This window comes from Sturnira hondurensis, unplaced genomic scaffold (genome assembly GCF_014824575.4).
Source record: "Sturnira hondurensis isolate 20B ecotype Veracruz unplaced genomic scaffold, ASM1482457v3 Scaffold0004322, whole genome shotgun sequence".
Lineage (NCBI taxonomy): Eukaryota > Metazoa > Chordata > Mammalia > Chiroptera > Phyllostomidae > Sturnira > Sturnira hondurensis.
Window position 1 is genome coordinate 2,549,291 of NW_028076953.1, and position 22,861 is coordinate 2,572,151.

Here is a 22,861-nt window from a genome sequence, read left to right on the forward strand (position 1 = left end):
GTCTTTTCTTTTTCTCTCTAAAACATAGCCCTTTTGGGTGACATACAACTCATGCATGGACAGGGCTGGCCCAAAGAAGATGCAACTACACTATTTGGGGCCAGAAAGAGGTGTCATCTTTATATCTAAGAAGGTATACATGTCACTTTTGATCTAGAAATTCTTTTTTGCTTTTATTTTCTTCCCATTTTACTGAAATATAATTGACATATAACATTGTGTAAGTGTATAACTAATGAGTTGATATAGTCTGTGTCCTGCAAAATGATCACCAGAATAAGTTTATTTAACATCCATCCCCTCATATGGCTACAAAATTTTTTCTTCTGAAGAAAGACTTTAAAATCTATACTGTTTGAGTCTGTTTCCCTAAGCTTCTCAACAACTCTGTCAGCTCCCTAATATCCTTTAAAAACAAAAAAACAAAACCCTTTCACTATTGAAACTAACTAGGGTGCGTTCTGTTCTTTGCAATTAAAACCTAGCTGAAGCAGTGAGGTGTCTTGTGGTAAATGGGAGCTAACAGTGATACCCATACTCAGCCGTTCGTTGTAAGCCCACCGAAGTTTCAGTTTATACTGGGCCTGATTAAGACTCACGTAGAATATTATGTGGTGTAATAAAAATACAACTATTTGGACTTTTCCCTCTTCCTAGCACAGACCATCTGAAACCCTTGGAATTTCCTGAGTCATAGGGGTGATAGGAATGGCTTTTGTTAATTAAAAGCCCCGCCACACCTGAGTTTATGCTAACAAGGTTGATGAGGGTGAGGTTGCTTGGACAGCCTCAGATTAAGAGTTTGTTCCTAAAAGGCCAAATACTTGATTAGAGGATTGGAATTTTCAGCCCCACCCTGACCTCCAGGGCGGAGTGGGGGTCCTAGAGAGTAAATTAAACTCATAAAAACTCAGGGACATTCGGAGAACTCCCCACTGGTCAGCAAGTGTGCTGACATGGGGTCGCCAAGAGTCAGCACAGAAGCTCTGTGCCCCTCACCACTGCCCCTGTCTCTGCCTCTGCCTCTTCCACGCGGTTTACAAATGACAAAACTGACAGAAGCTTTTCATCGGCCAGGGAGAAACAGTGTGATACTCTCATAATAGATTACAAGCAGTCATCTAACAAATAAGAAAGTATCTGCTTTTAAAAAGAAACTCATCCTCCCAAACAATAATAAATAAATAAACAGAAAGAAAGAAAGAAAGAAAGAAAGAAAGAAAGAAAGAAAGAAAGAAAGAAAGAAAGAAAGAGTCATGCTGTGAAAAGAACATTTTGAAAATTGATGTATAAAGTTATTTTTAAGTTTTGGTAATTTTGTAACCTAAAAAGATGTAACTTTGTTAATTCTAGAGTCTCACCCGCATAGTAAAAAACACTTGGATACATATTTATTATTTGCTTAGAAGTTTCAGTGAGTTTTGAAACTATTTTTTAAAACATTAAAAAATGCATAATCTTCCAGTTAGTTAACAAAACATCTATTGACACGCCAGGAAAGAAGGAATTTACCAGCCAGCATTAACAGAAACTTTGCAAAATTGGTAAATTGAGTTACCAAATGAGTATCAAAATTTAGTAACTATGGACAACAATGTATTTCTATTTGAATGTGTCTAGCTTGGTGAGTATCTTTATTAGCTAGGACTCCGTTAAAACCAAATACCAAAATAAACTGGATAAATTTAAATTGTCATATCACAAATTGTTAAACAAGATTTTTTAAAAATAACAATTAAGTGTAAAAGCATTGCTTCAACCATATCACTCATTAGATAAACATTGTGGGTATATGCTAATCAGGTAGTTGGTCAAAATTTTGGATTGGTCGAGGCCAGGGTTTTCCAAAGTGCTGTCCATGGGTCTCTACAGCAGAATGCTGTTTCCTGCCCTGGCTGGTGTGGCTCAGCACATTGGGCCTGCAAACCAAAAGGCAGCCAGTTCTGTTTCCAGTCACGGCTGTGGGCCAGGTCCTCCAGTTGGGGGTGTGCAAAAGGCAACCAATTGATGTATCTCTCACATGTAGATGTTTTCCTCCTCTTTCTCCCTCCCTTCCCCTCTCTCTAAAAAATAAACAATAAAAAATCTTTACAAAAAGAAAAAATAATAGTAATGCTCTTTCCTGGGCCTTGTGTTCAAGATATACCAGCCCCAAACTGAGATAGTCTCCTGCGTTTAACAAGAGGAATTGAAAGAGAACCAAAAACAAAATAATTTGATTCTCTATTGCTTAATGCTGTTGTATATGAAATATCTCAAGTCATTGGTGAAATGCTTTCTGCAAGTTGATTATTGATTTGCAGCAATTTTAATCTAGATTTCAATGCAAAGCCTGACTTTATTCCATTAGTTACTTCAGTTAAGTGGTTTTGAACTAAAAGAAAAACTAGAGACAGAGAAGATGAGGATGGAAGGAAATGGATGAATATGTTTAGAAGGAGAACCTCAGAGAGAGACATTCTCAGAGGACCCTCTTGCTCCCCGAGAGAGAGAGACTTTCACTTCCACTGCGGTTCAATCACCCCCCTTGGACACCTGGTCCTCACGCAGGTCTGCCTGACCTCCAGGATCTCAAGGGAAGCTTTCTCCAATCACATCCCTCTCCTTCCCTCACTCCCTCCAGTTTGTTGAACCGTTCTTCCCTCTCATCACTTCTAGTCCCTTGCCTTTCTCTGGTCCTCCCAACTGTGCAACCTCATTTCCAGTTTCCCTTTCTCTGACCCTTGTCCTGAAAAGGGAACTAATACTCAGAAAAGGTGATAGACCCTGTTCCAGCTGCTCCAGAGCCCTTCGAGCTAATGACCTCATCATTTTGCACCAGACGCCCTGCAGGGCCTGGCTGGAGAGAGGTTTCCTGGTTCCCAGGACAGGCTCTTTGGCGTGGACATGATCTAACACTCCCATCTGGGATAGTAAGTTGTTTTTTTTTAATGGACCTTAATAAGTTACTTAAATGTCACCCATTTGAGTAACTTACTACTTAAATGTAATAAAAGGTAATTACTTAAAAGTTAAAAAAAGGTAGGTTCACCAATTAGATTCTATATTCAGGTATTTGTTACATAAATTATGGTGAAAAATAACAAAACTACTTTTCAACAATTATTGTATAGAAATTGGGATTTAAAAAAGGAGTTCAATGAAATCAACTTCATAGGGTGATCTAGTTATATATTTTTAACTGGGCAGTTAATGGTAGGTAGTCACACTCCTGCCATATAACTTTTTATTTATTTATTTGGCATATAACTTTTTATTAAAAAGTTTCTTTGCCTTAAGGAAGCCCTGTCCATTGTTTCTGTTCATTGAGGTTAATACCCCTTTGAAATAAGCCATAACCACCCTCCAGAGAGCGCATAAACTGTTCGCCATCCTGTAATCCAGTCTCTGCCTTGCTTTTCCCCACCTCCATGCAAACTTCTTTGGGTTCAATGCATAAAACAACCTGCAAAACTGTTATTCTTGGGAGCATCATTGGAGATCTTGCTTTTCCAACATATGTCGTTTATTGCGGCTCAAATAAACTCACAGAAATCTCTATGGTTTTTCTTCTATAAAATAGACATCAACAGCACTGATTAAAATAGACTGAAAGGCACATGTTTTCTGAATTAGGGGCATTAGTAATTGCTTCTCTGAATGCTATGTTACCTAATTGTACTTTTGAGAGATGACTTGTTTATTCTACTAGCCTAAAAAACAAATGAATACGCAATAAAATTCATTTATAATTTGAATTGCTTCACTTTCTGGTAAAACTTAGGCTCAAGTAATATAAGCATTATTCATCCTGACTTATCTGAGAATCTCAATCAACATCTCTATGTAAATAAATAGGCTATATGTTTGAGACTGTAGCTATATAAATTTTTTAAAATTTAAATATAGCCAATATCTTTTTTAACCACTAATAATATTTAAAAATGTATCTGTGTTGATAATTATCTCTCAAAAGTACAACAAAATAAATTTAAAGGAATACAAACCAAAACAAAGAAGAATTTTTCATCTTTCTTTTTTTTAAGATTTTGTTAATTTTTTTAGACAGGGGGCAGGAAGGAAGAAAGAGAGGGAGAGAAATATCAATGTATGGTTGCCTCTTGTGTGCCCTGCACTGGGAACCTGGCCAGCAACCCAGGCATGTGCCCTAGACTGGGAATCAAGCTGGTGACTCTGGTTCACAGGCCGGCACTCAATCCACTGAGCCACGCCAGCCAGGGCCCCTTTCTTGAACTGACTCCAATTTGTGAAAATAAAATTCTTCTAATGCTTATATGCCTCTCTGGAGTCTTTGTGTATGCTGTAAAAGTTACCTACATGTCAGTCACAATGTAAGAGGTGGCCTATGTTAGATCATCTCCTATGTTAAATGTATTATTTGCCTCCTAATGCTTATATAAAACTGTTTGCAGAGTTAAATTCTTTAATTCTGAGTTCTGGGGACATGTGAACCCATAGAAGACAAGAAAGATGGGCTTCCTCTTGTTGAGTCTGATGCTGGAATGATGAAAACTTTCAAGTGTCTTTCAGCTATATTCGTGTGATATCTTGATTTTGGCAAAAAAGGCATATTTCATGTACCTATGTTTGATGCTTAAAATAAAACATAATTATGGTCCTGGCTGGTGTGGCTGTTTGTCAGGCATTATCCAACAGACTGAAAGGCCGTGGGTTTGATTCCCAGATCAGAGCACAGTCCTGGGTTTTGGGTTCAGTCCTCAGTTGGGGCACATGCAAGAGGCAACCAATTGATGTTTCTCTCCCTCTCTATCTCCCTCCCTTCCAGTTTCTGGAATCAATAGAAGAAAAAATAATGTAACCATAATTACAACCATTCCCATATTACATAGAATAGCTCTGTGATATCCTAGCCTTACCACCCTGGTCTTCAGTAAGACCTGGATAGCATGGTCTTAATTTTATTGACTCATTTGTGCATGTGTGTGTGTGAGAGAGAGACTTGTTCCACTAAGTTATGCATTCATTGGTTGATTCTTACATGTGCCTTGGCCAGGGATCAAATTCTCAACTTTGGCCCACATAGAGGACATCCCAACCAACTGAGCTGCCCTGCCAGGGCTCAGTATTTTAGAAGCTACTTTTCTCACTTATCTTTCTGTAATACATCTTTGGCAAAACTCAGTGTTGGATAAAAGAAACTATACTTCTTCCTCATGAACAGTCACCAATTTCTCATTCTTAACTGTCTCAAATATATGTCTTATCAACACCTTTGTGCATTCTCCCATAATAGCCTAAACCTTTTTCACTCTCCCACCCTCTTTCCTGCTATCTTTTCCCATCTTCAGCCTGAACTATTTAGAACTGTATGAGAAACTCTTTATCTAAAATCTCCACCCAGCCCTGGCCAGGTAGTTCAATTGATTAGAGTAAGCATTGTTCTGATGTGCTAAGATTTTTGGTTCAGTCCTGGTCAGGACTCATGTAAGAATCAACCAATGAATGCATAGATGAGTGCAACAGTAAGGTGATGTGTCTCTCTCTTCCTTCCTCTCTGTCTCTAAAATCAATAAATAAAAAATAAATAAAATCTCCATCCAAATATCCCACAGGCATCCAGAATTCATTATGCTCAAAACTGAACTAGTTATCTTTCCCCTCCCTTCCAACTTGCCTGCCTCCTACAATTTCCTTATGAGTAATAGTGCCTCCTCCAGGGGCTCAAGCCATAAAACCCAAATAATCCCCTGCTTCACATTCTTTATTTTACAACCATTTTAAGCGCTTTTTAAACTCAAATCTAGTTTCGTCACTCTCCCCCACCCCACTCATCCACACCCTCAATTAAATCTGATTTCTCAGTCTTTAACACCTGACCAGATTAAAGGACAATGTAGTCAATGATAATATTATACACTTTTATAAGCTTTTGATACTTTGCACTGACAGTGCTTACTATCCAGTGGGCAAAATAGATGTTAAATATAACTTTGGCTATATAATTGCAATTGTAATAAGTGCTTCCTAATATGTTGTAATGAGAGTGCGTAACAGGAAGACCTAATCTAGTAGGAGGCCTCCTTGAGGCGATGACTTTAGGCTGACACCTGGGTGTGGGATGAAAGGAGAAAAAAGCCCATTATAAGAGCCTGGGGAGAACACAGAGTGCTGGGAAACCGGGAAACCTGGCAGGTAGGTGTGGCTGGAGATGGGGGTTATGGCTGGAGGGGTGCTCAGAACTGAAGATAGATAAATCATTTCACCTCAAGGGTTTTGATGTTTATCTTAGAAGTAATGAAAAGTAGTTGAGGTGTTGTAAGGGTGTACACAAAGATGAGATTTAGCTTTTCAAAAGACCACTCAGGTTTTTCTGTGGGCCATGCACTTTTCCCTTCTATTGGTCTTTAGGAGGAGAGCCCAAAAGTTGACAGTTTGAAGATATTTTCACTTGCACCAAGTCATTGCTGGCTTTCACTTTCTTTGACCTCCCTCAGACCTTCCGTGGTGGGAGGGCCACACCTAGCTCTGTACCTCAGTCACGCCCTACATTTTGTCCTTTTCTTTGCATAATGAGATTTTTAAGCAACAGAAACAAGAACACAAGTATTAAATCTAAATAAAGTAAATACTATGGTATTGACTTTTCCATCATTTGTTTAAATTTGACATTTCTTGACCTTTGAGTTAGTTAGAAATAAGGCCTTCTAATCCATTCTTTTACTAAAGAAAGCCATTTTTCAGGATTTTGAATAAGAAGAGCTATTCTAATGTAAAAATGCCTGCAGCTCCAGTTATTTATGTGACCTCCACTAGTGTGTCGATTTCTTGTGAATTCTTGGTCCCAGGCACCTTTACTCTCAAATAAAAGCTACTGAATTAGGCCCTGCCAAAGTCTGTAATGATCTCCAGATTTGCACTTCAGGAAACTGGAGATTGATTGGCTTTGACGGTTTATCTGGCAGCTCCTCGGCTGTTTTTATCCGCCCTGCCCACCCATCCTCCCAGCCAGTCATCCATCTAAGAATGACTATATTAAGAATTTAGAAACACTGCGATTGGCTGCAAAAGATAACTACTGTGCTAAATATTTACATCCATCTAATACGTATCTACAAATTATGAGGAGCTAGTCATCAGGACTCTCGAAATCTTCATTCACTTTCCTCAGGCAGCTGTTGTGAAACAGCTCGTAAATTCCATTTCAAACCCGATGAGCTCATGTTGGCTCCAACCTCAGCTGCTAGGTAATAGTAACATGTAACGGACAAAGGGGAGGGCTGGAGAAAGGTTTGAGAATGATGAAAACACCGCAAGCCCAACTCATGAACCTGCAAAATAACAGCCTAGCACTGCTGTTTTAATGGTGGATGCCTCCAGGGCGGCGCTCTGGGCCTTGCATTCAGTAGGCGCTCAACGACTGTGCACCAGGGCGGGAAAGACCTCCACCCCGCACTCCAGGCCCTTAGGCCACCGGGTGCAGACCTAGAGCACCCCTGCAGCGGGGGTGCGGGGAGTGGCCACGTGACTCGCTGGCACCAATGAGCGGGCTGGCCCCAGGCGGTCGCCTATAAAGGCGCCCGTCGCTGCCCGCCAGGAGCCGCCATTAGGGTAAGAGCTGGCGGCGACGGTTGGGGGAGAAACGCCGACCTGCACCATTTCATCCTGTGCAAGCTCAAGGGGACGATCCTTTTTGCAAGAGGTAAGAGACCGCCTTCGGGGAGCACAGGCCTGGGGTCCGCGCCGTGCGTGGTTACTGCGTGGGACCTGGGGTAACCGTTTGCCGCGCCCCGCCGGCCCGGGACCTGGGGGCAGCGCCGTCCAGGGGCCACCGGCCGCCGTCCCGGGGCCTCCCCCGCCGGGCGCGGGCTGGTTCCCCAGCGGCCCTTTGGGGGCGTTCTTTGGGGGGTGGCTCTTTCAACCGTGCTTGGGCTTCGGGCTTCGTTTGGGGTGTCGGTTCGTTTGTCTGTTTTTGTGGGTTTTCCAGGGACGGGTGGGGACCGGGAGGGGCGGCCCGTCGGACAACCACCTGCGGCCCGGCCGTCGTGTGGTCGGGGCGCCCGCCGTCGGGACGTGGATGCCCGCCCTGGAGGCGCTTCCCCGGCCGAGGCGCCGCCGCCGACGTGGGGCCGACCTGGGGCGCGAAGCCTAGGTGTGTGCGGGGCACGTCGGGGTCTGCGAGGAGGGCTGGGCGGCCTCTCGGCGGAGGCGACGACGTCGGGGCCCCGAGAAGCGGGGTCGCAGGGCCCGGCCGGGGAGAGTGGCCGGAGCCGGAGCGCAGGGCGGGGGTCCGTGCCCCGGTGTTGGGGGTCGGTGTTGGGGGTCGGGGGCAGCAAGGGACGAGTCTAGTCACGTGGACAAGGGGCCACGAAAGGGTTTGTACTTTTGTGTGTCATGACGTGCAACGAACGGATTGAGCAGTATGATCTTAAATCATTGAACAAAAATGAAATCAAATCATTGCATTAATTCAGGTGGGAAGTGACATGGGAGTGAACACAACAAATGGTTTGGGGGATGGAGAATAGAAACGCAGTAAGTATTCAGAAGATGTAAATTTATATTGTCATTTGTGTAGAGGTATTTGATATTGCAGTGACTGCCACCCACATTAGGGGAGTTTGTAGATGGAGTATTTAAAAAAAGTCAAAGGTGAACAGGGACAATTAGCAGAAGATGGGATTATAAGGGAGGTATAAGGGAGGTATAAGGGATTATAAGGGAGGGGACAATTAGCAGAAGATGGGATTATAAGGGAGGTAACCTCTGGAATTCCACTCTGACCCTCCTTTATCTGTTCCCTTAAAACCCTGTTCTCTTTCTTTGTTTAAGCACCACGTTCTTATGTTTGCCATAGTAGTAATTATAGGTATAATGTTGCAATTGCCTATGAATCAGTTTCTGTAAAGAGATTGTAACCCTAAATTCCAACTCAGGGCTTGCACTATTGTAGGTGCTTTACAAATATTTAATAAATCAACAAATAGAATCTGGGGGAAAAAAATGTGTACTGGAAACTAGAGAAGAGTTGACAGAGTCACGATAGTTTAGCCACAGATGTTGCTGAGAGGTCAAGTAATGCAAGATTCAGAAAGAATCCGTGGATTTAACAACTAAGTATGGCATTAAGTTTAAGAGAGTCTTAGAGAAATGGGTGAGAAGTTGAGTGTGAGGTGGGGAGGACAATGTCATCTTTAAGGATGCTCTGGTATGGGGTACAGAAGAGAGAAGACTGAGGCTACAAGGAAACAATAGGATCAAGAGAAGAAATTTAGGGACACGAGAAAGTTTATGTTGGAGGGTAAGCTAGGACAGAAATGTTGAAGATATAGTCAAGAAAGAGCAGAGACCTTAAAGAGATCATTAACTAGAAACCTGAGAAGAGGTCTGGACAGGAAGGGTACCTCATTATATATTAGACTGGAGAGAGGAGCAAATGAGAAGATTGAATCATTGTGAAGAATATGCATTTTCTAGATTACTTCTGTGACCTTAATTGAAGCCTGACTTTATTTGAAGACACCATTTCTCTCTTGAATTGGAGACAGCTCATATGATGATGCGGGGATTAGAGTGTTTGAGTTCATCACAGGGCAGATTACTTTGGATGTTTCTCAGGCCTAGAGCCATCCAGACTCTTGAGCTCTGGGCTGTACTGCTGCCCTGCATGAGTAAGATCTACTCTGAAGTCCAACTGGAAGAGCCACTACGCAGCTGAGTAACTTACTCTCTGCCTTGAAGTGGATGGAAAATATTTTTTAAACAGTCTTTACTCAAGCCTCAAGAAATGCAACTGTGTCTAAAATTGAGCCTTCCAGGTTAAAGATATATTAACTTGTATTATTTTTGTTTTTTAACCAGTTAGTTCCTTGAGACTTCAGTAAGGCAACACAATTTAATTACTACCTGCATTACTGAGGTAGTAATAATTGAGGAATTAAACTTTCCTTTTTCTTGGCAAACCCAAGAAATTGGTTGGTCCTGTTGTTTTTGAAAGGGGAAACTTTGAATTAGAGGCAAATTTTGGGGAGCAATTTTTAGCTTATGTATACATTTCAAGAAATGTTTGGGTTTTTTTTTTTCATATTTGTCAGGAATGACTTTGAAATATTCACAACCATCTCAAAGGCTCTCTTTCTCTAAGAATTTTGAAACTATTCTTAACTTTGACCAAGTTGCTCATTTGGTTAGAGCATCCTCCTGACATGCCAGGGTTGCGGGTTCCATCCCTGATGCCTGATCAGGGCACGTACAAGAAGCAACCAGTGAGTGCATGAACAGGTGGAACAACAAATCAATGTTTTTCAGTCAATCAATGTTTTTCTCCTCTTTTTCTTGCTCCCTTCCTGTCTCTAAAATCAATAAATAAATTTTTAAAAATGAAACTTTACTCTTGTGCATTGTTGGTAGAAATAGAAATTGGAATAACATCAGGAGAACAATTAAATCTAGCAAAATTAAAAAATATTGGCCCAGAAATTAATAAAAATATATGCAATAGGCCAAGCCAAAAAATATACATGCATATCTAATAGGTATGGGCATGTATATGGAACAGTACATTTATGAGGATATTGTTGCAACATTGTAATATCCATATGCCCATATCCATGAGACATCATGCAGCCATTAAAGGGAAAGGTAGCTACCTGGGATATTTTTCCAAGAGGAATTAAGCTCTGGTAATGATCAGAGCTTTTGTTCTGTTAAAAAAAACAACAGCCCTGGCTGGTGTGGTTCAGTGGATTGAAAGCTGACCTGCGAATCAAAGGGCTGCAGTTCCATTCCCAGGGGGGGCACATGCCTGGGTTGCCGGCCAGGTCCCCAACAGGGGCTGCTCAAAAGGGAACCACATGTTGGTGTTTCTTTCCCTCTCTTTGTCACTCCCTTCCCCTGTGTAAAAATAAATAAAATGGGCGGGGGGGGGCATAAATAAATAAATAATAAAACAACAAATTCTTTCTAAAAAGATATGTAAGAAATTGCTAATGGTATGGAGGGAGTGTGGTTGGCTAGGAACAAGAATGAGACAGGAAACTTTGTTGTATACCATTTTCATCAAACAAGCTTATTTTAAAGAAATTCATAAGTGATACATTGTCTTAAAGAATTTCTCCAAAATTCCCAAGATTATTTCATAAGCTGTTGAATAGGCAACAGAGATCTAATTTAGACATGTTCTGTGGATCCAGGTTCTGTGGGTCTCATGGAACCATAGAATGATTTGACAAACTACGTTATTATGTGATCATTTTTATCAAAGTAAACCAGAATTTTTCACAATCATTTATGATACATTGTTTGAGCAATTGTAACTGGTGATTGTTAACATAGTATTCAGTTCTTACTAACATGAGATTTCATCTGCCTGTGCCATCTTTCTTTTTAGAAATGTATCCATCGGTAGAAACTTTTGAAAGCAGAAAAAGCAATAAAATGACAAGTCACCATAAACACTAGAGACAACAGTGGAGTTTCATATACACAAGATATACATAGTGGCCAGTATTTGTAACTCCATATTTTACTACGTTGGAGTATAAGTGATTTTAGAGAAAACCTTTAAATAACCAATCTATTTGAATGAATGACAAATATTTGTGGCACCTTACAAATGATTGTGGAACCACCATTATGTCAAGATAGGTGAAAATCTCTTAGGCTGTGTTGCTGGGTATTATGTCAGTATTTTCTGTGTTCTATTAAGAATGATAATAAAAGAAAGGCCTTAGAGAAGGTAAAAAAGAAGTGAAATTAACGGCTAACTCAGAAATTGCCAAGTATCATAAAAAGACACATAAACTAATTTTTTACACTTTGTGAATAGAAAATTAAAATACTTTGAACAGTAAGACCGGGATAATTACAAAGAGTATTTTGTGAAGGGGACAATCTATACTCTGTTGCTGGACAGAGAGCTTTACCTTACACTAGAAACCAGGACTTCCAGCCAGGCAGTGCAGATTGCTTGAGATCATCAGTTTGTCAATATTGACTATTCTTTTGTCCAGTGATAATTATCAGAGTGGTTGTTCATGGTCAGTCCATCTGTAGCCCTCAATCACAGTACACTTTAAGTTTATTAGTAATTTTTTTAACATATAGAAAAACAGTATTAAGAATAGTACAAAGAGTAATATATATGCATATATACAGGGTCCAGCAGAAGTAACACCTACTTGATTGGTTGCTAGGGTATGTGAATGTCTCCAATGGGATAGATAGCAATTTGAACAGTTCACTTAAAATGTCATATGGTGTGCTTGGGTGTGATACTGTTATGTTACAGAATTACATGGTTATGATTTTGTAATAAAAGGGGGTGTTTTTTGTGCCGAACACTATATATACAAGGAGTATATCCACCAACAATTGTCAACATTTTGCCATGTTTGCTTCTCTGTAAAGGCTTTATTCCCAAACCATTTAACATATACAGGTGTGACTTGTTCACACCAAATTTTTTGAGCATACATTTAAACATTTTCCAACATAATCACCATACTATCCTCACACCTATCAAAATGAACAAGTCCCTAAGTTTCTCTAGTCCTAATCATGTATTTAGTAGCTTATTTCAAAGATTGATATACAATGATGAGTTTGGTTATGTCTTAATTTAGAGCAGTTTCTCCTTAGTTTGACATAATATCATCCGTGACTCAGTAATTTTACCTCTGGGTTTATACCCAATGTGATGTATACACATACACGACACATGTGTTCATAACAGCACTAATTATCACAGTCAATTAGTTGGAAACAACACAAAAGATCCCAAGAGGAATGGATGAAGTGTGGTTTAATTCTATAGTAGAATACCACACAATAAAGAACAACATTGGTAATAATGTAGCTGTGTCTCGCAAACATTGATGAAAGGAAGCCAGACACAATGTAATGCATAGTAAAACTACAAATTTCAAACACAGTCACTAAACTTGCTATGATGATGGAACTCAATAGTGGTTATCTTCGTGGAGGAGGGAAGGTGTAATGTAATAATTGGGACACTCAAAAGCTATTAAGTAATCAGTGCTAGGATAAGGGCCATTTTCAGTTGGGACATTCTGGAATATCTCCTCTGGTCATGATCACTTAAGAGTTCTAGTTCATATATACATAACATAAGAAAAGTGAAATCATGAAATGAAATAAATTGTGAGATTGGTAATCACAATTAATTTTAATGTAAAGATTCTTAATCCTGGCTACACATCAGAAACATCAAGGAACTTAAAAAAGCTAACAAACAAAACTGATTCCCAAGTGCCTGTTCCAGAATTTGGGGCCTGAGCAGGCCTGAGAACTGCTATTTTTAAAGTGATTGACAAAACATCACACCCATAAGGATGGCTACTTTTAAACGAACAAAAATAAAAGCCCAGAAAACAGTGTAGATGTGGAGGAACTGGAACTCTGGAGAATGTTGGTAGAAAGGTAAAATGGTGCTGCCACTGTAGAAAATGGCTAGCAATTCCTCAAAACAAAAAAAAAAAAATAGAATTACCGTATGATCTAGCAATTCCACTTACAAATTTCTGAAAGCAAAGTCTTGAAGAAATATTTATATGCCCATGTTTGTGACACTTCACAGTAGGTAAAGTGTCCATCAGTGAAAGGATAAACAAAATGTGGTATAAACATACTGGAATATTATTGAACTTTATAAAACAAAGGACCTTCTGACATATGCTACAATACAGATGAACCTTGAGAGCATCATGTTAAGATAAGGCAGTCACGAAAACAAATACATTATGATTTTACTTATGAGATACCTGGAGTCAAATTCGTAGAAACAGCAAGTAGGATGTGGCTGCGAGGAGTTGGGGAGCGGGGAGTATGTGGAGGTGTTTAATAGGTTTAGAGTTTGTTTTGTGAGTTAAAAAGGTTAAATTAGTTACTCAAAAATATGAATATATTAAACACTACTGAACTGTACACTTAAATGGTTCCAGCCCTGGCTGGGTAGCTCTTTCGGTTAGAGCTTCGTCTCTATACGCCAAGTTTAGTTTTAATCCCTGGTCAGGGCACATACAAGAATCATCTAATGTATGCACAAATAAGTGGAACAACAAATCTCTCTCTGTCTTGGTCTGTCTTCATTGCTTATTCTCATATCAATAAATAATCTTTTGTTTAAGTGTAGCATGGAACATTTTTTAAATGGTTCAGATGGTACATTTTAAATGTATTTTAGCACAACTTTTTAAAATGTTGAGAACAAACACTACTTTATTTTTTTAAAGGTTTTATTTATCTTTAGAGAAAAGGGAAGGGAGGGAGAAAGAGGAGGGAACCTAACTCGTTCTTCCACATGCCCAACTGGAGAGGGACCGGCCCGCAACCCAGGCACGTGTCCTGACTGGAAATCGAACCAGTGACCTTTTGGCTCACAAGCCGGTACTCAGTCCACTGAACCACACCTGTCAGGGCCCAATGCTGCTTAAATGCAACAAAGATAATGGCTAAATGTGACACTGATCTCTAAAGGATGGTTTCTTTGATAATCATACTTTTCATTTTGCTGTCATACTTGGTAGTACCTTTGCTCTCTGATCCTTTAAGTAACAAAAATGTGATCTAGTATGTTAGATCCTGTCTTTCTGAACTAGTGAAATTTTAATGTATTTTTTTTAGGTGTAGTAATGTGCACTAGGAGTAGCATTCTAACACTTGTCATTTTTCCTGATTGATTTGAGAGAGAAAGAGTGAGCAAGAGAGAGGAACATATTTGTTGACCCACTTATCCATTCATTCATTGTATGGATAAGCCATACAAGCCATTGTATGGCTTCTTGTATCTACCCCGACCAAAGACTGAACCCCCGATCTTGGAGCATCAGGACAATGCTCCAGCCAATTGAGCTTACCTGGCCGGGGCCTAGTAATTGTTTTAAAATAAATCATCTTATTCAAATTAGCCAGAAAAATTCTTTATTTTGCCTTTCTCCCTTCTTTGAACTAATCATGGTAGAACATACCATGGTATGCTAATATTGTCTTTAACGTTCCCTGTTGTTTTATTTTTCCAGGAACTTAGACTTTTCCTGCTAAAACCTCAATTTGTGTTTTAGAAAAGCAGAAAGAAATACTGTGAAAGACTGAAATAACCTAAATCATCTAAAATTAAGGCATACATAATGAAACAACTTTTAGTACTTGTATAGAAAAGGTTTGTATTTGTTTAAAAATTAATTTATCATTTGGCTTTTTAAAGGAAACAATGTGCTTTAATATATTTGTTTCTCCTGAATAATACTTTTTAGTCCTTAATAATTATTTATTTTTTTATTTATTTTGAAGAGAGGGGAAGGGAAGGAGAAAGAAAGGGAGAGAAACATCAATGTATGGTTGCCTTTCACACACTTCCTACTGGGGATGTGGCCCATAAGCCAGGCATGTGTCGTGACTGGAAATCGAACTGGCAACCCTTTGGTTCGCAGGCAGCGCTCAATCCACTGAGCCACACCAACAGGGCACTTTTCAGTTCTTATAGAACATTATAAAAGTACTTTGAAGGTAACTCAGTTTTTCTTTTTTTTAGGATATCTGCTTGTAGACCTTTGAATATCAGGATTTGAAGCAGTTAAGAAATGTCTCTGCCAAGTACACAAACAACTATTGTTAACCCTCTACCACCAGCATATATAAATGCTAAGAAAAATGGGCGATTGACAAATCAACTGCAGTATCTACAAAGAATTGTCCTGAGGGCTTTGTGGAGGCATAGTTTTTCCTGGCCTTTTCAGAAACCTGTAGATGCTGCAAAACTAAAGTTGCCTGTAAGTATTTAAAAAAGAAAGAAAGCCCCATAAATGTTTGAAAGAAATAAACTAGTCTATAATATTATAAATGTCATTAATAAATACTCGATCTATTCAGTACCAGTATTTTTTTCCTTAATGACAAAGCTAATTTTTCTGAGTATTAGGATTCTTACTATAACAGTTTGTGTTAAATTATAGTACATGCTTTCTGGTTATATCATATATGTCACTTGACCCTTTAATATAGAGTTGTTGCAGATGTTACCTCCATAAAGTCTCTTTTTTTCCCTAATCCTCACCTGAGGATACATATATATATATATATATATATATATATATATATATATATATATTTAAATTGATTTGAGAGAGAGAGGAAGGGAAAAAGGAAAGAGAGATAGAAACATTACTGTGAAAGGGAAACATCAGTCTCTTGCCTCCTGTACAATCAGGGGCTGAACCAGCAACCTAGCTATGTGCCCTGACCAGGAATTGCCTGCAACCTTTTGGTATACAGGATGATGCTCCAACCAACTGAACACCTGGCCAGGGCCTTGAAGTTGCTCTTGATAGTTCCTGGCAGACTGTTGTATCACACACGGAATTCAACTGTGGCTCTTAAGAATTTTTAGCTATCTAATAACAGAACAGCTAAGTATTGTGTAAGCTAGTAAACCATGGAACTGGGATTATACTTTGGGTCTGTCATATTCAATAAATACTAGTTTTTCTTTGTGACCTTTTATTTTTTATTTTCCAGGATTGTTCTTTTACATTCTTGTGTTTGTTATATTCTTTATTTATTGGCTTTTTTGTTCTGAAAAATAATGCCATGGCAATTATTTTGTTCCTCATTACTGGTGGTTTTGGTTTCTAGGTTATACCTTTTATTTATTTATTTTTAGAGAGAGAAAGAGAGGAGAGAAACATCAATGTTTGAGAGATACATGAATTGGTTGCCTCTTGCACACCCCTAACTGTGGACCTGGCCCACACCCCAGGCATGTACTCTGACTGGGGATTGAACCTGTGACCTTTTGGTTCACAGGCCAGGACTCAATCCACTGAGCCATACCAACCAGGGCAGATTTTTGCCTTTTAAAAGATAATGAGTTCTCTCTAGTTAGCTTTCTTCCTCATTACTGAAGGTTTTGCTTTCTAGATTATACCTTTTTAAAGGTAACCATTTCTCTCTAGTTACAGAAATACAGTTTGTGAAATTTCCTTTTTGCCAATTGTAATTCTTAATATTAACACAATGTCTTCTTGAAAACCATAGGATTACTATACCATTATAAAAAACCCAATGGATTTAAGTACAATTAAGAAGCGCTTGGAACATAAGTATTATGTGCAGGCTTCAGAATGTATAGAAGACTTCAATACGATGTTCTCAAATTGCTATTTATACAACAAGGTATGTAAGCCTTGCTATACTTGCTAATTCCATGCTGTTATGTATAGGAGATGTGCACTCATTTCAGATTTCAAGACTTGATTTGGAATATTTTACATACTTTTGAGAATAATGATTTTTTACCAGTTTTTATCATTTTCATCCATTAATATTAGTTTAGTATATTTGCTCTATGTCTGCCTAAAGAGCTGTAATGACTTACTATGCTTTAAAAAATGAAATGTCAATGATAGCTGGTTTCTGTGAGTAAAGTATTATTTCAAAATATTCTCTCTTGCACTTTTGCCATTTCAGTTATAAAATGATAAACTTTATTATATACTACTCTTGCTTAGATTTTCATGGTATGAATCCTTGGCCATAACCTAAGAAACCAAATTACATACTTCTATACTACATGACACATTTAAGATCAGACACAGTCTCTGTTATATCTCAGTAGTAGTATTTGTGTCTCTGTTAATTCATTAGCCTGTTTGATAGTGTATGGGCATTTTGAATGTAATCTTCACATTTGCTTTCATTCATAAAATTGCACTTACGTATTCTGTTTTTTCTTTCATATAGTAATCCTGTTTTCAAGAATACTGCATCATTTTCAAGCTCTTGTATGATATCTAAACACTTTAAAATTTATGTCTTATTTATTCAGAATCACTAGTTACACTGACATGTAATAGAAATTTTGATTTGCTTCCCAAGAATTATCAGTGCCACCTTATATGTGTAAAATATTTGACTATTAGCCAATGTCATTTAAAAAAAATCAGAACCAATGATACTCTCAAAGTAACATTGACAACTTTAATTTAATATAACAATTCTAAATGGTCCTTTCACATTTTAACATTTAAAACTAAAGTTCGACCATTTTCCTGGACTACCTAACCTAGAAATAAGTGTTCTCTGCTTTAGGCTTTTGCTTTGTAATTTAGTTTCCCCCCCCCCCCCAATAGCAAAGTAAAGCAAAGGAAGACTTCTGAGCAGGTAGTTAAGATTTAAAAATTAAGTTCATTGGTGTCATTTTATCATTTAGTTCATTGGAAACTGAATTGGGACAATTCAAATAATGAAGTACTTTGATAGCCAGGTATAAGTTTTGTTTTAACCTATTCATGAGGTAGAAATTTCAATTTCTAATACCTTTATATTAGTAGTATTGGTTGAATTGCAACTCTCTAATGCCCAGGACATCTTGGGTCCTCGTTAGAAGTTAAAGGGGAAGGTGTTAGAATGTAAAATATGAGCCGCTACACTTTTCTAAAAATAATTTAGAAGTAATAAATACAGTTTAATAAATATTGGGTTGTCCAAAAAGTTCATTTTTTTTAGTAAGATGGCTATAGTACCACATAGTTGTCTTTAACTTCATTTGAAACAATTTTTTAAGATTGTATTGTGACAGCTGTCATATCAGTATGTATTTTTTAAAAAACTTATAAAAATTGGTGAGTTTTTGTGTAGTTATTTTAATAAGATAACTTTCATTTGAAGATGAAAGAAAACATGCAACATTTTTAGCATATTATGCTTTATCATTTCAAGGAAAGTAAAAATGCAACTGAAATGCAAAAAAAAAAAAACAAGATCTGTGCAGTGTATGGAGAAGGTGCTGTGGCTGATCCAACATGTTGAAGGTGGTTTGTAAAGTTTCGTGCTGGAGACTTCTCGATGGACGATGCTCCACAGTCGGGTAGACCGGTTGAGATTGATTGCGATCAAATTGAGACATAATTGAGAACAATCAACATTATACTATGCAGGAGATAGCCAACATAATCAAAATGCAAATCAATAAAGTTATTGATGAAAATGAAAACTGTTTCTTTATTTTACAGAAAAAAAACACAGATTTTTTGGCCAACCCAGAATCATCTAATAAATGTGTTATGTTCTGCCTTCTATAAAATAACCTGACTTGTAGAAACTTAGTACTAACATAATGTCTTCTTGAAAACTGTAAGATTAATGTACCATTATAAAAACCCAGTGAATTTAAGTACAATTAAGAAATGTTTGGTATAGTGACCATATTGTGTAACCTTATGATGTATTTTATATATTTTCTAGCCTGGAGATGACATTGTTCTTATGGCACAGGCTCTAGAGAAGTTGTTTAAACAGAAAATATTAAACATGCCACAAGAAGAAAAAGTTGTGAGTGGTAAGGAAAGAATAAGGAAAGGTAAGCCAGAAAAGATTTATGTTCCTTTTCTCTCTCATATATATAGAACAAGGACCTATAATATGATTCTTTCCTCCTCTGTTACTCTGGGCTATTGCCTTTATTTGTAACCTGAATCTTGCTTCCCTCCTTACTTTCTGAAGGATTTTATTTTATTTTTTTGTTATCCCTTTGTTTCATGCATCATTAACATCCCCTCTATGGGGTTAGTTTCATTACTATAAATATGCCCTAGATCTGGTCTTCACAATTGACCTTTTAGCCTGGCCAGGTGGCTCAGTTGCTTAGAGCATTGTCTCCATATGCCAAGGTTATGGGTTCAATCTCCAGTCAGGGCACACACAAGAAGCAGCCAATGAATTAATAAATAAATGGAACAAGAAATCTGTCTGTCTTTCTCCCTGTCTCTCTCTCTTAAATCAATACATAAAAAATAAAATAAAATAAAATTTATCTTTTATACAAGAACAGGCATATAGATCAATAAAATAGAATAGAGAGCCCAGAAATAGACCCACACCTTTATGGTCAATTAATAGTTGACAAAGGAGGCAAGAACTTACAATGGGGTACATAAAGACAGTCAATAAGTGGTGTTGGGAAAACTGGACAGATGCATGCAAAAAAAAACAACAAGAAACTAGACCACCTTCTTACACCATATACAAGAATAAACTCAAAGTGGATTAAAGACTGAAATGTAAAACTCAAAATCATAAAATCCTAGAGGAAAACATAGGTAGTAAAATCTCAGACATTGCTCAAGTGATTTTTTTCTGGTATATCTCCTGTGGAAAGGGAAACAAAAATAAACAAATGAGACTATATCAAACTAAAAAGTTTTTGACTGGCAAAGGAAATCATCAGCAAAATAAAAAGACAATCCACTTGAATGGGACAACATATTCACCAATGATACACCTGATAAGGGGCTAATTTCCAACATATAGAGAGAACTCATACAACTGAACTCCAAAAAGACAACCCAATTTTAAAATGGGCAAATTATATGAATAGACATTTCTCTAAAGATGACATAAAGAAATATGAAAAAATGCTCCAATTCACTAATTATAAGAATGATGCAGATCAAAACTACAATGAGATAGCACCTCACTACTGTCAGAGTGGCCATAATTAATAAATCAACAAACAAGGGTTGGAGAGGATGTGGAGAAAAGGGAACCCTCGTGTACTTTTGATGGGAATGCAGACTGGTTCAGCCACTGTGGGAAACAATATGTAGTTACGTCAAAAAACTAAAAATGGAACTGCCTTAGACTCAGCGATTCCACTTCTGGAAATATGTCTGAAGAAATCCCAAACACTAATTTGAAAGAATATATGCACCCCTATGTTCATTTTAGCACTGTTTACAATAGCCAAGATCTGGAAACAGCCCAAGTGCCCATCAGTAGAGGAGTGGATAAAGCTTTGGTACATTTATACAACTGAATGCTCCCCAACCATAAAAAGAAAATCTTACCATTTGTGACAGTGAAATAAGGTAGTCAGAGAAAGACAAATATCATGTGATCTCACTTATATGAGGAATCTGATAAACAAAATAAACATGAACAAAGTAGAAACAAGTCATACGTAGAGAACAGACTCACAGCTATCAGAGGGGAGGGAGAATGGAAGGCTGGATGAAAGCAGGGAAAGAGATCATTAGCCAAAGAACGTATATGTAACACATGATAGTGTAGTGATACAGGGAAGGGGGTGAGGGGTAGGTGGAGGTAGACAAAGCAGGGATAAATGGGAATGGTAAGAGACTGCTTTGAGTAATATGCAGAGATTGGTTGTGCAGATAATGTTTTGTTGAGGTGTACACTTGAAACCTGTATGGTTTTGTGAACAAGTGTCACCCCAATACATTCAATAAAAAAAATCAGAATTATGTTCTTGAGGGCAAGCCCCTTATAGTACTGGCTTTCCCTCGGGAAAGTGAGTGTAAATGTTCTAGGAACCCATCTGTATCAGTGTACCAGCTGGCATTCTTGTATGTGGCTGGCTGTATTTGGCCTCAGTGAATTTTTTTGAAGACCCTTTCCACACATTTGCCCATTTCATGTTGGGTGATTTATGAGCACACCTGCTCACACTGCTCAGTGTTCAGTTTTTGACCAAAAATAGCAGGACTTCGATGCCCTACCCTCCCTATTGTCTCACCTGGAGTGGCTTTTTTTTTGGTTCCTTGGATGAAAAGGGTTCTCAAAGTGAAACATTTTATCAGTGTGGAAGAGGTGAAACAAAAAATGGCAGAAACATTGAAAGGCATCAAAACCGACAAGTTCAAAAACTGCTTTGAATGGTGGGAAAAAGCATCTCGATAGGTGCATTGCATCAAGTGGAGAAAACTTTGAAGGTGACTGAAGTTTAAACACAAAAATAAATTAACAACTTTTTATAAATTTCAATTTTGGGGGGGTCCCCCTCATTTACCTTTTTTTGTTTTCCTGTTATACTCATGAACTTCAGCATAGGCTGTAGCTTTACTGCACCACTAAAAAGGTTCTTGGCAGTCAGGGTCATTTGTTATCTTCATGTTGCTAAGTTTAGTTAAATGTTTTCTCTTTTCATTTAGTTGACCTCTACCAGTATTTGCTTAAGAAGCTTATTGTCTCTTTCTTGAAGTGTCTTTAGTTCTTGGTGCCTACTCCAGTTGCATGAATTTGCTTCCCATACTGTCCTCTTGACCTTATCATCCTCTTTTTCTCAGTCTGTATATGGGTTTGTTTGCAGTGCCTGATATTAGGTGTTCCTCAATTTCATCTTTGTGTTATTAATCTCCGAATTTATGTCTCTAAGGTAGTCTTCTCTGAACAACCAATTCTTATCTCCAAGCCACCAGGCATGTTCACTTGGATGTCTTATACACATCTCTCAGTTAACATGCTCAGTTCAGTACTGATCTTTCTGTAATCATTCTTGTAACAGAAAATGGAACTAATACTCAGATATTCAAGCCAAAACACTAGAAGCTGTCCTTGACTCCTTCCTTGTTTTGATTCTTTGTCATACCATGTTAATTAGGAAGTCATTTGAATTCAACTTCCAAATTGCCCTTGCAACTATCAAAGAACAGGCTACCATCTACTTATAGTGGCCCTAATTTTCCTGGTTGGTCTCTTCTCTATGTGATAACAAAAGTGATCTGTTAAAAATAAACTAAACCATGCCATTCACCTGTCTTAGGCTGTCCTTGGCTTCCCATGGAAGAATGAAGTCTAAATTCCTACCATAGCCTTTATGACCTGGTCTTTACCCAGTGTTCCATTCTTATCCTGAACTACTTTCCTCTCACTAAATTTTCTCTACAGATTGTCTTGGAGTACATTTTTACTGCCACCTCATTCCCTGGCTGTCTACTTCTGATCTTTACAGTAACATCTTTATTGGTACCTATTGAGAGAGGCCTTTCTTGGCTATCTTCTCTGTGTAGTGGGACTCTTCCTGAATTTTATCAGCACACTATCTACGCTATCTATTTCCTTCCTAACATTTAGCATCACTTATAATCAG

General features: G+C 38.2%; 1 protein-coding gene across 1 annotated transcript in view; it reads left to right on the forward strand.

The window, feature by feature from the left end:
• The first annotated feature begins 9,045 nt into the window (after window positions 1–9,045).
• The window catches only part of BRDT (bromodomain testis associated), a 62,891-nt gene continuing 49,075 nt past the window's right edge, over window positions 9,046–22,861 (forward strand). The window contains exons 1-4 of the mRNA XM_037045530.1: window positions 9,046–9,058; window positions 15,556–15,746; window positions 17,011–17,148; window positions 19,219–19,333. Of these exons, the coding sequence (XP_036901425.1) occupies window positions 15,558–15,746; window positions 17,011–17,148; window positions 19,219–19,333 (442 nt within the window). The 5' untranslated portion in view covers window positions 9,046–9,058; window positions 15,556–15,557. The remainder of the gene's footprint in view (window positions 9,059–15,555; window positions 15,747–17,010; window positions 17,149–19,218; window positions 19,334–22,861) is intronic.